The sequence below is a fragment of the Centruroides vittatus genome, unplaced genomic scaffold, assembly GCF_030686945.1.
Source record: "Centruroides vittatus isolate TY-2023 unplaced genomic scaffold, ASM3068694v2 contig_799, whole genome shotgun sequence".
NCBI classification, from domain to species: Eukaryota; Metazoa; Arthropoda; class Arachnida; order Scorpiones; family Buthidae; genus Centruroides; species Centruroides vittatus.
Window position 1 is genome coordinate 1,970,811 of NW_027122516.1, and position 18,422 is coordinate 1,989,232.

Here is an 18,422-nt window from a genome sequence, read left to right on the forward strand (position 1 = left end):
TGCTCGATTGAAGGCACACGTATTATTATTATTTTAAATTAATATAAATTTCTAGAAGAGTGATTATTGCTCAATTCTGGGAAGCACATGACCTGTTTTCACCTGTTCTCTAGTGAATAAATACAGAGAGGAAGTGGTGTGCCCGATACATTACACCTAGCTTTTGAGTAAGAGGAGCGTGTTTTTATTTCCAGTTCAGGTGTAAGTAGTTTTTTTTTATTATTATTATTAATACATAATGCATAAATATCTCCAGTCTTTAAACATTTCACCTAATACTTTATATAGTAATAGGTGTATATTTTTATAAGTTACTTTTGTAGGATAGATGCTATGAATTATATAGCTTTTGCTGAATGTAATGAAGCAGAAGAAGTATCCTAACCTGTTCTCTGTGTATAATGAATACATTTTAATTGCGTAATATTAAAATGTAACAGGAGTTTACGAAATATTGGATTGAATTGATAGGATAAGACAATTCAACATGGACCAACCTCACAGAGAGATTTTCTATGAGAAGTTGAACCCTACTGAACACGTGAAGAAAAGCCAGAAAAGTGCACTGTTAGTCGGGCTAGTGTTTAGTAGTGTCTATTGTTGAGCCAAATTCATTAGAATAAGACAAACTGTTCGTATTTTACGATGAGATGATTTATTACGTTATTAAATTTATATTTTATTTATAAACGGTATTATGTATTTAATAAAGAAAAGTACACATTACTAAATATTTTATAATGCAGAATAATATAATAACTTTATATGGGGGGAAATTACCAATATTTTGCTAATGAATCCTTAAAGGAAACTGTTTCTACGTAAACATCCTAACGGAAAATCGCCAGGAAAACAATGATAAATGTAATCAGACCTGCAGTATATATTCTTGTCTGCAAGTCGAGAGGTTTGTCCGGTTTAGTTATTGTTGAATATTAAATTTAATGTGTTTTTCTATTATAAATATTTGCGCGAATTTCATTAATTTATCGTTTAAAAGTTTAGAAATTCGTTTTAATTTCAGATAAAAGATGAAGACGTTTATTTTACTCGTGATCTTTTACTTGTTTGCTCTAGCAATGCAGCAGAATCTTACAAATTTATCTCAGGCTAACAACGAATTTTGTTTCGCTCTTTTAAAGGAATTTCCCGAAGATCAAAATGTCTTCTATTCACCAATTAGCATTTACATTGCTTTAGGAATGTTATTTGCTGGTGCTAATAGTTCAACAGCAGAAGTGATGCAGCGGGTACTTAAATACGACAGCGTTAAAACGAATGAAAGCACCATTCACGAATCATTGAATTCCCTGATTAATTTCTTAAATGCAGCACCGAGCGAGTATAAACTTTCAATTGCCAGTGCTTTTCTATATCAGCAAGGTTATTTTGTTCTACCCGAATTTAAAAATGGGCTGGAAAATTATTACAATGCGCTAGTGAAGGAAGCAGACTTTGCTGGTGACGTCGAAGGGACAATTGAAGAAATCAATAATTGGGTTAAAAATTCAACCGATAATAAAATCCCCAAACTTCTCGAAGATTTGCCAGCAAATGCGGTAATGATATTACTCAATGCCATTTACTTTAAGGGCAAGTGGAATAAAGAATTCGATCCCGAACACACTAGAAATGGGACTTTTTATAACCATGGTGTAAATCCAGTTTCTGTGCCAATGATGTACATGGAAGACAAGTTTTTAACGGGATATTTCGGTGATAAGGGATTTCAAATCATCGAATTACCTTACAAAGGGAAACATTTATCAATGTTAATAATATTGCCCACAGAAAATGATAAATTAGGTGAAGTTGAATCCAGATTGGATGCCGATAGCTTAGATGGATGCATTTCGGAAATGTATCCGCTAAAAATGGACTTTACAATTCCAAAATTTAAATTAGAAGACAGTAGGAAACTAAAGAACAATTTAACTTATCTTGGATTAGGTGAATTATTTACAACGGATGCGGATTTCTCTGGTATTAATGGTAGGAAGAATCTACTTGTTTCGGAAATCTTGCATAAAGCCGCTATTGAAGTTAATGAAGAAGGAAGTGAAGCTGCTGCTGTTACTGGTGTTGTTATTGTGGAATATTCAGCAAGTCCTAGTGTTTACGTTGATCATCCATTTTTGTTTTTCATAAGAGACAAAAGAACGAATGCTATTTTATTTACTGGGCGAGTTACTCATCTGTAACAGGATTTCTTCTTTCTCTTTTAAGTAAATGATTAACAAAGAGGTGTTAAAATTAGTGAATAATTCTTATTTTTATTCCAATATATGTATACATTGCAAAAATTTAGCATCGAATAAAGGTTTTTAATGGAAGTGACGAGCGTTGTTTGTTTACAATTGATTAATCTGTCCGATGAAAAGATTCATCCTTGTTCTTCTATCGCGAATAACGAAGAGGAAAGGATGGTCACATATAAATAACATAGGGCTTATTCTCGTTCCAACAATTACGGCCGTGGATCCTGCTGCAACACTTCCTCTTTCGTTCACTTCTATAACAGCTTTGTGTAACACACTTCTAACAAACAACCTTTTATCTTCGTTAATCCCCGTAAGGTTAGCGAACTTTGTGAATGCTTGCTTCATTCCCAAGGTTTTTAAATCTTCCTTTAATTCCCTAGAATATTCAAGTGTAAATTTCGGTAGCTTAACAATCACTTTGTAATTTCTCATGCTTAAGATAATCTCTTCCATCTTTTCAGCTGATAATCGTATATCCTTTATGGTGTATCTTGGCAATGGCAAAATAATTATCATTTCTACATTGTTACCTTTATACGGAAGTGATACGGCGTGGAAACCTTCTTCTGTATTTCTGGTATACATGCATTTACTTATTTCCCTGCTCATTATGGGACTGTTAACGGGATTAATGCCATTGTTATAGAAAATGAAATCTTCTGTATTCCTCTCGTCGAATGGATTTTCCCAGGAACCTTTAAAGTAGACTGCATTTAGTATTATGGCTTTAGTATCCTCTTGTATTTCTTTAATCATGCTCTTTATTTTTCCACGAGTGGCATCATTCACCCAATTATTAATTTCTCCAACGGAATCTTCACCCGTTTCGAAATTAATATTCTTAACCAAAGCTTTAAAATCGTTACTCATTTTCGTCGCAAACTCCTTAGAAACGGGATAATTCGATTGAGTAAGTAAAACATTTGCCACTCGCAACTGATATTCGGGTCCGAAACTCTCTACAAGCCGTAATAACTCGTTAAAATCACTCGATGTAGCGTTACTGTTAACCCCCGTTATATCGTAACCGAGAACTTCCCGTATCTCTTGAGATGTTACGCCTTTCGCACCTTCGTTGAGCATGGATAAGGCTGTGTGGATACTAAACGGCGAGAAGAAGATATTCTTATCATTTTCCAAAGTTTTTAGTAATTTAAAAGATAATTTATTGTTTGCTAAAGCCAAACTCTCCAAATGGCTTCCTTCGGCATCTTTATTAACCTGTTCTTCACCCTCGATATACGAGTTTTTACTTAGAAATAACGTAAATAATACCATGAAAGTAGTAACCTGAAATGTCAACAAAGTTTTCCCTTAATTTTTCTAATAATTAAATTAACGTAACGCGCTAATTAAACGTTAAATTAAATAATAATTTTTTAAAAAAATTCACCTGATTTGTCATCCACATTTTCGTCGCCTTTCTGTGTATCGTAAAGATTTGTAAATTTAATAAATACTAGTAACAGGTTACGCTGTTTCGTAACGTTTCCTTGACATCAGCAACCGGTTATTGTGTCAACAAGAGAATATAATCTCGTAGATCACATAACCGCTTCGGGAAAATCCAAGGTAAGAAGATAGATACTAACAACGTTGTATGTAGGAAGAAATAAAAAATAAATAAATAAAACTAAATAGGAAAACTTTATCTTTCTTATCTCACTCTTCAGCCCATTATACAGGTACTCCTCGCTTTACGACCGAGTTCCGTTCCGACGACTACGTCGTTAAGCGAGGAGCACGCGCCGGGAATATAGGATCGTTATAAAATTATACAAAGTATGCAACAAACTTCAAATTTATTCATAAAAAGACATGCATGTGTACATATTATCATTTGTCACCATACGCCACTGACCGACACTCGAGCTGAAAAAGGGGATTCCCCGAATTGCAGGTCGAAGCTCGATCGGTCGTAAGTGCGAGCGGTCGTTAAGCGGATAGGTCGTAAAGTGAGGAGTACCTGTACATCAATTTTCTTCTTATTATATTCTGAAGGAATTTCGAATAATTTGGCGGCTCCCCCGGCAAACTAATTATGGACCACAGGGGGCCGGGGCTTCCCTGTTAAGAATCACTGCTCTATTTTATTATCTAAAATCTTATCCTATGTAAAACCTGTCTAAAACGGAACCTGCCTAAACGGAAAATATTCTTCGAAACGAAGCAAATTTCTCTGTGTTAAAAAAACTCCTGTTCAAAACGGAAACCTGCCAGACCCGTAAAAATGTTCGGTATCGTGCTGCGATTCCGGTTTACACAGGTTTTACTGTAATTCAAGAGAACAATTTTACTGTAAATCCAAGGAAACACGATAAAAATAATGTAACGAGATCCTTTATTTTTTATTTAAGTCTAAAATCTTAACTTCAGTAAAACCTGTCTAAAACGGAACCTGCCTAAACGGAAAAATTCTTCAAAATGGAGCATATTTTTTCTGTTAAAAAATATGATTAAAACGAAAACCTGCCAAACCCGAAAAAAATATTCCGTACTGTGCCATTCCGGTTTATACAGGTTTTACTGTAATTATTAAATTTAATTAACTATATTTACTGTCGTATTAATTTTCTGACGAGTGAATTCAAATTTTTGTAATTAAAAGATATATAGGCCTATAAAGTAAAACCTGTGTAAACTGGACTCGTAGGATTTATTTCCAGTTTATGCAGATTTTCGCTTTATTAATTAAAGATTCGTTTTGAGCAGGTTTCACTGTATTCAATGATAATACTAGCAAACCTCTAGACAACGGCCACCGACGGAAACTTATAAAATGGCCGTTGTGTAGTGGTGGTCGTTATTAGAAGTTTAGCTGTATTATATTCATTACAGTATATTTGAATTAATTTATATATATTTTAAACAGGCATATATTATTACAGTGAAACCTGTGTAAACCGGGCCCATACTGTAACGAATATTTTTTCCTGTTTGGCAGGTTTTCGTTTTGAGCAGGTGTATGTTAACATATAAAATCGCTACGTTACTAGAAATTTTTTCCGATTACGCATGTTTCCGTTTTAATAAGGTTCCGTTTTAGACGGGTCTTACAATAAATAGTTTATGATACAAAATACATTACCTAATATAAGTTATATAAGATCTTTGAAGAGATTTTTATGCCTTTTATATAAGTGACATTGAGTAAATACAATGAAAACCGTCTAAGACAGAACCTGAATAAAACGGAGATCTGCCAAACTGGAAAAGTATTTCCTGTTTACACAGGTTTTACTGTATTTGAAAAATTAGAGAAAAATATATATATATTTTTTTTTCTATTCACAAATGTCAGTACAGTTTTTTCGAGGAGTACGTGTGAGTGTCTGCACGTTTGAACAGCTTTAATCAACAGAAAACACATCAAACAATAAAATAGGTTATTGTATTGACAACGAACACGTTAAGAACTTTAGCATTGAATCAGTTTTATTTAAAAAAAAACGTGAATAGAAGCGAGTCTCCCCTCGACACAAGAAATTTCAAGGGCGTCACACAAGAAATTTCCCCTTTTACGTCACACAAGAAATTTCAAGGGCGAATTTCTTTTGTCATTTTTCTCTTGTATTAATCAAAAATTTCGAGTCGTAACATACGAAATTCGTTAAATAATACAATATGAAAATAGAGGGAAAGTAATTAATATGATGGGGTCATTCCACGCTGACTGTGCAAACCTCCCTCAAATTTGATTCAAACTCGCCTATCCCGTCTTGGTTTGCCTGTTAATTATTCAGGTGGGTGTCATCGCTCACATTAAGGAAGAGACCTTGATCGTTTCGACAAAGCCCCACGGCTGATTTTACCAGTTTTGAAAGGCAAAGGGTCATATGACACGAAAATCCCTTTATCTCTTATCCCGTCCATCTTTAATTACCAAAATTTAACAGCAATAATTTCCTTAATACACAAACTTGGGGAAGGGGTTATTTCTTGCCCCATAAATATTGATAATGCATAAAGATATTTATAATGTAATAAAATTAAAACTATCTATTCTAATAACAGAAAAACGTCGTAATAAACTTTATTAATTGTCTTTAAAGCGCACGATTAAACACACACTTATTTCAGACTTTCAAAGAATGTACTTAAATCGCTGTATACTCTTAAGAAATTCCTCTCATGAATGGATCTGGCTGTTTTATAATAGGAATTTATAGTCACAAACTATAAACAGGGTATTATATAAGTAACAGAGCAAAGCTAACGGATCGCAGTTATAACAGAATTCCTCGTGTTAAAAATACAAACACTTTACTTATTCCAGTCGTATTCAAAAAATTTAAAAAAAGTCATGAATTCGTTCGCAATTAACGAAATCTGTATGCATTGCTTCTTAAGACCATGCTGGGTAAATGCGATGATCTACGGTGTGGATCCTTTCGAACCATGCAACTGCCGAAATAACCAGTTTTCAGCTTTAATTAAAAGAAATTTTATGAACAAATACACTCGATTTTTGAAGTTGATTTACTAGAATTGTGCATTTCTAATGTGGTGGCAGATTATTCCGGGTTGGAATGAAAAGGCAATTTGCTTCGGATGGTCCGATTTATTTCAAAGCAATACTCTTCTGTTGAAAGTAACACTCGCGTGCTTACGATGCTGCTTTGCTTTTACATTTAGTTTCTTCAAGAACAGAAAAGTCACTCTAATAAAAAAATTAAGAAACGAGGATCTCGCGAAGAAGATAAACCGAGCAAATGTCTTCATTAATATAATTTGTCTGCTGTTTTCTTTTGGTATTATTTTCGCTATGTTATGCTATCAGATTTTGAATGTATTCTTTATCTACCCAGCGATAGCAAAATATGAAAAGTTTTGGGGAGAAGCTTTGATCTGTTCAGTCCAATTTGGAATTGCAGGTTCTGCAGGATATGGCGCCGTGGGTTACGCCATACTGTTATAGGGGTATTATTAGTTCTTACCGAAATGGAATTCAAACAGTTGATACAAGATTTTTCTCTTGTGAGAAGAAGTGAGAGAAATTTCTATTTTAAATTGAGAACTTTGATGCTTCGTCACGAAGAATTGTGGAATTTTGTCAGTCAACTTAATACTAAATTCACTTATCCTAGTGGTGTTATCTATCTCGGTCTTATATGTGCAACCAGTTTTTTTTTATTATGCATTTTTATTTATAGACGTAAATGATGCAATTAAATTAGCATTTCTGGCACTAGTTGTCTTCTTCGCGTTTAGTTGTATCATTGGAGCTTGCTTGTTGTGCAGTTTTGCTTTCTCGGTAAAGAATTTGTTTCTAAAAGTTTCTTTTGTAAGAGGAAATGACGTTAATTAAAAACCTCTTAATTCTATTTTGAAAATCATATTTTATTTTTCAGATGCAAAATGCCTTTCAAGATATCCGGCAATTTGCTGTCAGCGATTTACACCCGGAAGAAAAATTAATAAATCATTTTAAAAATGTACACATAATTTCAATAATTCTTTATTGTTACTTTTATTTTGTAGATCTTAAATTTCATGAAGAGATTTGGGAAAGTATCGTTGAGTTTCATGATCGGTGGTATTTATCCAGTTACAAAAAGAATCCCCTTCAAAGTTTGTATTTGTTTACAGTAATACAAAATATATTTACAGTTCAAAGTATTTTTTAAGCGCCACTTGAATATATTTTATATATTTATATTTATTTGACATTAAATTAAACATATATTTTATATCGATTTCTCATACAGGCATTCCACAGGCAACGTAAATAACCCGTTTATCCCAGACATTCCGTGAGAAAACGTTACTTGAGAGTCTATTTCCCATAATTTCCAAGGAAACATAATGCATAAAATCAACTGAAACATGCAAAAAGTTTGCAAAATTGTAACCGGCACACAAGAAAATGTGTTTATACAATTAACAAGGTATCATGTAAGCGTGTAAAATGCCTAAAACAATGCTTTCTAATAATTAATCAATAACCTATTCTAAATTATTAATAGGGTTGTTAACAAAACCGTTGTTTTGTATACAATAATTTACATAATCTGACAATTTGCAAGCCAATCCGCTAAACATATATCACTGTAAATAGCATGCACCCACTGGCGGATAAAACCTCCGATTAGTAATATTTGGTCGCATGTTCCTGCCTCAATAATAGGTTGGTCATGCAGACTTTTCGGAGTTTTCTTCACGTTTTTAAAAAACAGCCGGGATCCCGTTAGAGAAACTCTAGTGGACACGCTCCTGGATGTAGTCCTGGCTCATGTAGAGTATGCTGTCTTCTCGAGAAGTTCAACCACTAATCACTGCCAGAGCGGTTCCAAACTAATAAATGATTGATAAAATTACCGGAAAATAAGTATAAAGTTTGAACATTTACAACAATTCTCAAATAGGCAATACTTTAAAATAAAGTGTCTTCTCACTTCCTCCCTTTCTCACATCAGGAAATAACGGTGTCATATAGGAGTCGACATTTTTTTATGGGCTTCTCATCCCACTTAATATGTAAAACGTTTAAAGAGGGGAAGTGAGAAGACACCTTTTTTAATGTATTGTGAATTTGAGAATTTTTGTAAATTTGCCAAGTTTCTACTAAATGTTGTCAAGAGTTACGACATCGCCCCGTTGAAATGAATTGCGGTTTTTCACGAATCTCTCATCCTGCCGATTGCATTTGCAATGGAATGCCACACTTACCTCACTAACTGTTCTGTGAAAACACTAAATTGACGACAATATAAACTAATGCGACGTTATCAGAGGGCGAGAAACGTTGAATAAAGACGTATTTATGTTAGATGTATTAAAACCAAAAAACATTTTACAGGGAAAACGTTCTGTTGGATATGCCTGTATTTTTATCTGAAGTTTATATAATTTATGTAAAACTTTTGGTGTTTATACATAATTTATATAAATTCAAAATTGCTTTTTTGCGGAACAGGTATTTTTAAATGTCACCTAGTTGCACTTGTAAGGTTTATTATAAGATGTGACATAATTATATGCCATACAAATGTTTTTTTCCAGGTTGCAAGTAATTTACATTCTTTCTTTTCGGCATTTATGAAACTGAAAGGAATATCGAAAGAAGGAGTCTGCACCAATACAACAAATTTGGATTAAGTTCGCACTTTAAGCATCGCATTTATGTATCAATGGTTTAAAATTTGAATAAAGTTAACTGAAATTTTCTTAAAATGTTTCATAAAATAATTGATTCTAAAAGAATTCGGAAACGTTTGTGAAATAATTCCATCTTAAAGCAAAAAATAGCAAACCTTATGTAACACATTTCGGGGAGAATTTTTGAACTGAAATAACGTGCACCGGCAGTTTTTATGTACTTAATCGACACCTCCTGCCTTTAATACCCCCTTGACGCTGTAATTTTTAATCTGAAATAAATTATATCAGATTACTGCTAATGGAGTTAACTACTCGTTCGCATTGAGTAAAGTAAAGTCAATTTCAGATTGTAAGATCGCGATTATAAATTACGTTATATTTTAAATAAAATTAAAGTTTTATTTTTATTCGATAAACTATTGCAAACTAATTTATTTATTATAATTTAAGTCCTTCGACTTTACAAACGTACTGTAATCAGTTGCCTGTTTGCGAGTTGTACACATACAATCCTTGGGTATACAACACGGATTGTCAGTGTATCACATATCTGAGTCAGGAAACTTGCAAATATATTATATGTGTGTAAGTAGTATGTATTAAGTTTATGAAAGGAAATTGTATAAGTATATGGTAGCCTGAATATAGATCTAGAAGAGCCGCACGCAGCTCACGAGCCACAGTTTGCCCACCGTAGGTATATACAATTCCGCATTTCTTTAAAAAGTTACTCGCCAATTTAATGATTTCTATTTCGATGAAAATATTATTTAAAGAAATAATTTTGTTTCTAAAAAATTAAACTGTTTTAACCGTAATTAAAAAGAGAATTTGAAGTATACGAATGCTTTAAGAGCGTATAAAAAGTCAATAAAAGTTCACTTAGTTTTTAAGTGATACGTCGTATGAGTTTTAAATTGTCTAGATACTTCTTACATGCAAAGAATTTCCCGAATTTCCTTCATTAGAATTAATAATTAAATATCTATTACCATTAATAAATTGTTCTAGAAATTAATGATAAGTAATCAATATAAATATTCATTCTTTAATGACTCGAATTAATAAGTATCGATAATGCACAGCATAAAATCTTATAAAATTTTATCTTCCATACTTTGCATAGTTATCATTCTTTCTTCAATTAGTAAAGCACATTTATAACATTGAAAATATTATATAAATGTAACACATATATTTTAATTTGTATCACGTGTAACATATTTATAATAAAATAAGAATTCACCTCTAATGAATGCTGTTAATACGAATTATAAGACGAATTACATATACTTCTATCGATTCTATCGATTATCTTTAATTAAAAGATCATCGTTAAATAAGATGTTATTTTAAACTTTCGGTAAAATATTCGACGTAATTAGATTGTATTTGCACTTAAAAAATTCCTTACTTATTAAAGCGGGGAATTTCTTGAGTGCAAACAATAATTTAATTGCACTTAATTTAATGACGCTAATACAGATTGCATAAGCGACAGAGTAGAACAGAATTTCTCGTGTTAAGGATAGACACAGATTTTACTTATTGTAGTTATACTTAAAATTCGTAAAGCGAATCAATCATGAATTCGTTCGCAATTAACGAAATCTGTATGCATTACTACTTAAGACCATGCTGGGTAAATGCGATGATCTATGGCGTGGATCCTTTTGAACCATGCAACTGCCGAAATAACGAGTGTTCACCTTTAATTAAGAGAAAATATATAGACAAATATATTCGATTTTTTGAAATTGACATATTGGAATAAAGCGGTTCTCTTGTGGTGGCAGACTATTCCGGGTTGGTATGAACATTCAATTTGCTTTGGATGGTACGATTTATTTCAAAACAATACTTTTCTGCTAAAAGTAACACTTGCGTGCTTACAAGGCTGCTCTGCTTTTACATTCAGTTTCTTCAAAAACAGAAAACTCAGAAAAAAATTGCATTAAATTGTTGCAAACATTCGCACTTTATGCATTGCAGTTGTGCATCAATAGTTTAAAATGTAAATAAAGTTAATTGAATTTTTTTTAATGTTTTAGTAAGGGATTGTTTCTGAAAGAATTCGGAAACTTTTGTGAAATAATTCCATCTTAAAGCAGAAAATAACAAGGCTTACGTAATATAAATACTAGTGACGCCACGAATAGTGATTTTGGGTATACTATAGATTACTCCCTATGGAATTTCGTGTGTTTGGGTATATATCTGAACTCAGGGGACCGAGACGAGTTCAACGATACCCTACTTTTGGACCGGAGACGAAAAATAAAAAAGTTATCATACTTTTTTCCGGCGATCGCGCGATGATAGGGAGTCGCGTCGCTCTCCGCTAAGTCTGCCTCGCTATCGCGATCGGGAGTCCCGTCGCTTGCCGTTAAAATTGCCTTTAGTAGACGTTTCCCCCTCTTTTTTTTCTTTGTTCAAGAACAACCGTGAATCGATCACTAGTTTAGTACATGGCGGCGTGTGGTGGCGCCCATACGAGAGGTCAATCGGGCCACCATGTTCGTTGCCATAAGTAACATTAACCGAAATGGCGATCGCGCGATGATCGGAAGTCGCGTCGCTCTCTCCGCTCTCGTATCGCGTGTTTAACGCTCCGGGAGATGACCGTAGTCTGACGTCACGGTTTGCAGACTTTACCGCAAGATGGCAATACTAGCAACTACGGTGCCGTCTGCATGAGAGCATTAAAAAAGTATGGTAACTTAAAAAGTGTGATAACTTTTTTATTTTTCGTCTCCGGTCCAAAAATAGGGTACCGTTAAACTCGTCTCGGTCCCCTGAGTTCAAATATATAATCAAAGTCCTAAAATTCCATAGGGAGTAATCTATAGTACACCCGTGATTTTGCCGAATACCGAATATTCGGCTGCGCTCTTGGCCGAAGCGTCGAATGTTCTGCAAAATATGTGTACATTTCGCGGATGACAGGATACGACCTGTCTCATTGCGGTGGGTGCGGTAGCGACGCCGCGGGCGCATTTGTTTTATTTTCGAGTAGATCGTGTCACGACACGCATTATGTTCATTGTTACATCAAATTGTGTTACTAATAGTCGTTATGACTATTAGTATAACACAATTTGAGCTTGAAACACAGTTCAACTTTGATGAGAATGACAAATATCTGGTTGCCACTTTTCTTGGCCCGCGTTTGAAAACCTGTTTCTTCGGATTAGTTCAAACGCAAAGAGCAAAACAAAACGTTCTTTTAGAAGCTCTGAAAATTAGTTGTGATGAGTCTACAAGTGCCGATGATGATTCTTTTTCACTTCGTAAGAAAAGAAATATCAATGAAAATGATAAAACCATTGATATACACGACAGTTTCTGGAACTGTTTTGAGAAAATTGCTACAGAAAACATGCAAAATGATGGGATGTGGAAAAGAAAAGTGCTATTGCAAATGAGATTGATTTTTATATGAAAAGTGTTCGCCTAGATCGGACGGCAGACCTTTACAAGTGGTGGTCAGCAAACGCAAATCAGTATCCAAGCCTGACAGAATTCGCTAAGATTTATCTGTCGTCTTCCGGCAGTAATGTATATAGTGAGAGGATATTTTCAGGAGCGGGTATAGTTTATGACGACAAGCGCAATCGTTTGCTATCAACAAATGCTGAAAAAATTGTTTTCGTTCATCACAACTTACCATTGATAGATTTTAAGTATTAAATGTAATAATTTGTAATTAAAATAAACACATTTTTGAGTAGTATGTGCGTTTTTTTCCATGATTTGGTATTCGGTGTTCGGCCTAGTACGAAACATTGGGCCGAATACCGAATATTGAAAAAAGTAGCCGAATATTCGTGGCATCACTAATAAATACCAAACTGTAATAAACGTTAACAAAATGTTCTCCATTATAAATTATTGAATTTATCGCACACCATGCCAATTAATATGAAGAATTTTTCGTGGCGAATTAAAAGGGATTACAGATTAAAAATCAGAATTTACAAATAATATAAAATATCTGCTTGACATTACAAAACGAATCAAACATCCAAGTGATGGGGGGATTACACATCAAGACGTTCGTGATAATTTAATTTTAGAGATCTACTTTATAGCGTTGTCATTTGAAAACGTTTCATCGTAAATGCAGGAAGAAACTTCTTATATTTTTTAAAGGATCTGAAATTAATGTCAGAAACACAATTTCTTTATTAAATGGGTAATTTAAAACCAAAATCGAATATAATTGTAAATAACATGGAAGGTAATGACAACGAGCAATTATTTATTGTGACATGGTCACAATGCCGGGCTGCAATTTTTAATCATATTTTTAATTTATTTCATTTAAAATATATGCACTTCACCTCAAATTAGTGGTGGCTAGCCCCTCTACATCACGCTTTTCCTTTAATAATAGAGTCGTGCCGGTCATCTATCTAACACCTTTCGGGGGGAATTTTTGAACAGAAATAACGTGCACCGGCAGTTCTGATATAGTTGATCGACACCTCCTGCCCCCAACATCCCTTTCACGTTGTAATTTTTAAGCCAGCTAAATACTTAATCTGAACTAAATTATATCGGATTACTGCTAACGGAGTTAACTACTCGTTCGCATTGAGTAACGTAAAGTCACTTATTTCATATTATAAGATAGCGATTATAAAGTACATTACATTTTAAATAAAATTAAAATTTCTATTTATATTCGATAAACTATTGCAAAGTAATTTACTTGGTATAATTAAAGATTAAAATATTAATTTGAAATAATTATTTAAAGAAATATTTTATCCAACATTCGCTTTTATTATTATTGTTGGTGGCAAGTCGAATTTAATTTTGTTCTTCCGACTATGCAAACAATCGACGTTTTGATACGTATGCTTCTGCTATTCAAAATATTTAAATTAAAGGAGCGTATACTTATAAATAAATAAAAATATCGCCTTAAAAAAACGAGTTTAAAGTAATGATTTATTCGACATTTTCAAGTAACCACAGAATATAGCCAGAAATCAAAAATGGTGGGAAGAGCTTGTTTCCACCATTTCCGTTAAACGACTAAAGAAACATTTACGGTTTTTTTTTTGTTATTAAAGTAAAACAATACCCATCCCAGGCAATGTATTTCTATAGGAAAAAGAATAGTAATTGTTGTTATAATCAGAATATACAACTATTTCACATTTATCTGGCGTAGGAAATTTTACCGTTTCTAAAATTATCATTGAATTTTGAAAAATTCATTTGTAAAATACTTAATGTCAGCAGGTATTTAATTTCCAGATACAAGGAATGAAGTTGAATCAAAAATTAATTATTTTTATGAGTATTGGGATTTTCCACAGTGTTTGGATCAATTGATGCCACACCTAAAAAAGAATCTGTTGACTACTATAACTATATAGGATGGTATTCCATAGTTCTTCTTGCAGTTGTAGATGGCAAATATATGTTTACTTATGTAAATGTTGGATCACCACGTAGAAATAATGATGCATATATCTTTAAAAATTCTCATTCACTTTTAATCTGCTTACAGTATATAAAATTCTTAAAAATGGAGAAAATATTCCACTTTTACTCATTGATGACTCTGCCTTTCCTTTATTGTTAAATTTACTGAAATTATTTTAAATAATACAGAGAATGAAATGAAAAAAGTGTTCAAATTTAAGTTATTTACAGCTCGGCGTGCAGTGGAAAATGTATTAGGAACGTTAAAGGAAGGTTTCGAAGACTTGGAATGGATAAATGTATCCAAATATCAAATTTAATTGTAAGAATCATCTGCTCTGATGGTCTTCTCCTACTTATTGGTAACTGTGAGGTTGGTTTTACAGATAGTCTCTCGGACCACGAGTACATTACATTTGACTTGCACTATTCCAATCCAAGAAGAGAGGGTGATCAAAGTCTGTTCTACTCATTTAACACCAGGCCTGGTTATTGGTGCAGGTTTCAGAGTTTGTTGCAAGGGTGTCGCCTGCAGATGAATGAAAACTCATCACAGGCTCAGGTTGAGGCCTATGTTAACGCTGTTATTGATCAGATTTGTGATGTCTGTAATGATACCACCCGAAGAAGAGAAATCATAGGCGGGCCTTCCCTTAGTGGAATGTAAACCTCTCAGCAATAAAAAGGGAGAAAAACTGGTTTTGCAGAATGTTACAACGGTGCAGCAGCCATAGGAAGAGTGAGTCATATACTTGTTTTCTGGAGTATCAGAGAAGCTACAAGCAAGAAATAAAAAAGGCGAAGCTGAAGTCCTGGCAGAACTTCTGCTCCTGGCATTTAGAAGAGGTCTTGACCTGTTCAACAGGCCCTCTGACGTAGAGGCTTTCACAGACAGCTCGAAGATTTCACAAGATACGGCTGATGCATTTGTCATCTTTTCCTTTGACGTGGAGAAGCATTATGATACTTTCAGCCTTCATCTGCAGTGCTCGGTGTTCCAGGCAGAAACCTTTGCTGTCCTCGTGTCTGTACAGTATTGCAATAATGAGTATAAGGAAAAACTCATCAACATCAGCACAGGTAGTGCCTCCACTATGTAAATCCTACAGGATAAGGATACCACTTACCATATTGCTAGGGACATCATTTCTGCTGCCTCCCTGTCATCTAACACCATCCATATCAAATGAATCAGGGGTCATCAAGGCACTCTGGGCAACGAGAGGGCAGATTTCTTTGCCTGCACTGCCACGGAACACTGTGAAGGCGAATTTGCCTATTATCAGCTATTCTTCTCCAACATCAGACAAAGGCTATGGAATGGCATGATTGAGAGCTGGCAAAGTGATTGGAACTCCCTGCCAGAGACCCATATCACAAGGCAATCCTTTCCTAATATTGACAGTCAGCTTAACTGGAAGTGGAATCACCCGTATCATCATCTTACACAGTTCTTTACTGAGCATGAACGTATTAATGCGTATCTGCACAGGTTCCATCACAGTGACTCAGATTGTTGTCGTATGTGTGGTACACGTGACGGGGTGTACCACTATTTTATGGACGGTTCCATGCTGGAAGACAGACGGCATCCTCTTTGTCATCTCACTCTTGAAAGTGGGGCCAATTGTCCTTGCAACCTGGAGCTTTCAGTTTCTGAAAAAAAGAACTTTCATCTTCTTGAAGAAATAATTGAACGCTAGTTTGGAAGAACTACTATTATCTATGTGTTTTATGCTTGTATTGCCGCCCATTACGTAATTACTGTTCGATGCTGGCCAGCATCTTCCTCGTTTTGTTTCCCTTATTACTTTCGTTATCTTTATTCTTAAATTTATTTTTATATTTTTCTGTGTTTATGTATGCGAGATAAGCCGGGGCTATAGGGGTACCTTATTAACCACTTAATCGGTACAGGTTATTAAAACCCGATCTCGGAGTCGTCAGATGGCTATAAGAGGGCAAAATCGAGTGGCGAGGGAGGTGAGCAAGTCGACAGGCGTCGTTAGAGAGACAGGAGACAGGTTAAACAAATAAACAAAGCATTTATTAAAATCTAAGATTAACAAGGTCTACAAGGCTATACTCGGTTAAATGCGATTAACGACTAGATATATGTATAAAAGGGCAGCTCTTAACTAAGGCCTATTCTCGTAGCGAGAGAGAGAGAGTTCACAATGTTCTAACAAAAATACCTCTATGAGGAAACGAACGGTATGCGTCGTACGGTTCGTAGAAATCGTAGTCCTAGTCGATATGACGATATGGCGAGCTGTATGGAAGTTTGAAGTTGTGATCTCTCTTCTACCGGAGTCTTCTCCTTTCGTTGAGCCGAGAGACGAATGTATCAAACAGATAAGTATAACTTCCCTTGGATCGTCCTGAGCTTCCGGGGGCTCGAGCTTTTATTCAATTGTTGTGGGAAAGAAATCACGTGATCGTCATATGTTGACAATAACGGTACATTCTTGATACGTATGTGTCAACTTTCCCATCTAATTGTTATCACAAACTGTGATCTCCGATCTAATTCTCATAAGGAGTGTTTTTTTTTCTATCAGAATTGTTTACAATTTTTCTTTGGACGACTGCATTAAATTCGCGGATTTCACATGTACCTGTTTATATATCTGTATGTATCTGCAATATATCTTATGCACAACATTCCCAATTGTGTCTAGAAGTGTCGGGTGCTAATAAAAATTATATGTCTGGTGTATGTCTGTAACAACTTGTTGTGTGCCGCATAATTTGTCTGAGGAGAAAGATGACCCGGTAGATAATGGTAGCTGGTTTAATGAAACAGATCAAACTGACAGCAAATTAAAGAGAAATTGCATGATAGGAAGGATTAATGACAAAGCAGTTTTAATCAGAAATGCTGCAGCAAGGAGTTTTACTCAAGTTTAGGTTTATACGAATACTATTGTGAGATAAGCAGAGGATCAGGGGGATAACCTCGCTGACCACTTACGCTGCACGGGTTGGTAAAACCCGACCTCGTTGTCGTTGGATGGCTAAGAGGGCAAAAAGTGAGTGGTGAGGTGCGTCAGTAAGTCGACAGGCGTCCAAGCGTGACAGGAGACAGGTTTGACAAAAACAATAAAGGTTTATTAACTAACAAAAGCGCACTAAATACACTAAAGATACACATAAAATAAAGAATACAGATAATTACTGCTAACATGCGGATAATATATGCCTAGTGCTAATCGCGAGCTAACCAATACAGTCTAGTGGGAGAGAGTTTACAAAGTCAATATATCTTGATAGGTGGTCCGATGACCGTATGCGACGACCTCCTGGACTATGGAAGCTGGAATCAGTCTTATGTCCGGGACTGGAGACACTGGATTCAGACCTTCCTGGATGATCGCGCTCTTTCCAGAGTCGATCAGGTTTTTATACTATCGTTGTTGGCATTGAGCCAGTCTATTATTCAATGTTCGATGACTAATTTGCTGACTCGCGATGACTTGGACTTTTGTTTTCTCTTTCTGATCTGATCGCGATGACTTGGATTTTTGATTTCTCTTTCTGATCGGATCGGATGTGTAATCAACATCCGATCGATTTCCTATCGAACTTGCGGGTCATGAACCTGGACTCGAATTTCATTCA

At 34.7% G+C, this 18,422-nt stretch overlaps 2 protein-coding genes across 4 annotated transcripts; one reads left to right on the plus strand and one right to left on the minus strand.

Annotated features, from left to right (window-relative positions):
- Positions 1 to 116: 116 nt before the first annotated feature.
- LOC136981885 (iripin-2-like) lies at positions 117 to 2,337 on the plus strand. Of its 2 annotated transcripts, none has more exons than XM_067278260.1 (2): positions 117 to 201; positions 1,025 to 2,337. In XM_067278260.1, exon 2 carries the CDS (start codon positions 1,032 to 1,034, stop codon positions 2,199 to 2,201), a length of 1,170 nt encoding a protein of 389 aa, XP_067134361.1. In that variant the 5' UTR covers positions 117 to 201; positions 1,025 to 1,031; the 3' UTR covers positions 2,202 to 2,337. The 2 variants fall into 2 exon arrangements, with proteins under 2 accessions (XP_067134361.1, XP_067134362.1); XM_067278261.1 differs by lacking the exon at positions 117 to 201 and adding an exon at positions 883 to 907.
- On the minus strand, positions 2,254 to 7,309 carry LOC136981883 (intracellular coagulation inhibitor 1-like). 2 transcript variants are annotated; one of them, XM_067278259.1, is made up of 2 exons: positions 7,199 to 7,309; positions 2,254 to 3,551 (listed from the first exon to the last, which is right to left on the minus strand). In XM_067278259.1, exon 2 carries the CDS (start codon positions 3,537 to 3,539, stop codon positions 2,352 to 2,354), a length of 1,188 nt encoding a protein of 395 aa, XP_067134360.1. In that variant the 5' UTR covers positions 3,540 to 3,551; positions 7,199 to 7,309; the 3' UTR covers positions 2,254 to 2,351. The 2 variants fall into 2 exon arrangements, with proteins under 2 accessions (XP_067134360.1, XP_067134359.1); XM_067278258.1 differs by lacking the exon at positions 7,199 to 7,309 and adding an exon at positions 3,655 to 3,761.
- Between the last annotated feature and the right edge of the window lie 11,113 nt (positions 7,310 to 18,422).

Excerpts from the sequence above, each read along its gene's own strand:
- LOC136981885 (XM_067278260.1), top strand. The coding sequence starts at position 1,032 with ATGAAGACGTTTATTTTACTCGTGATCTTTTACTTGTTTGCTCTAGCA.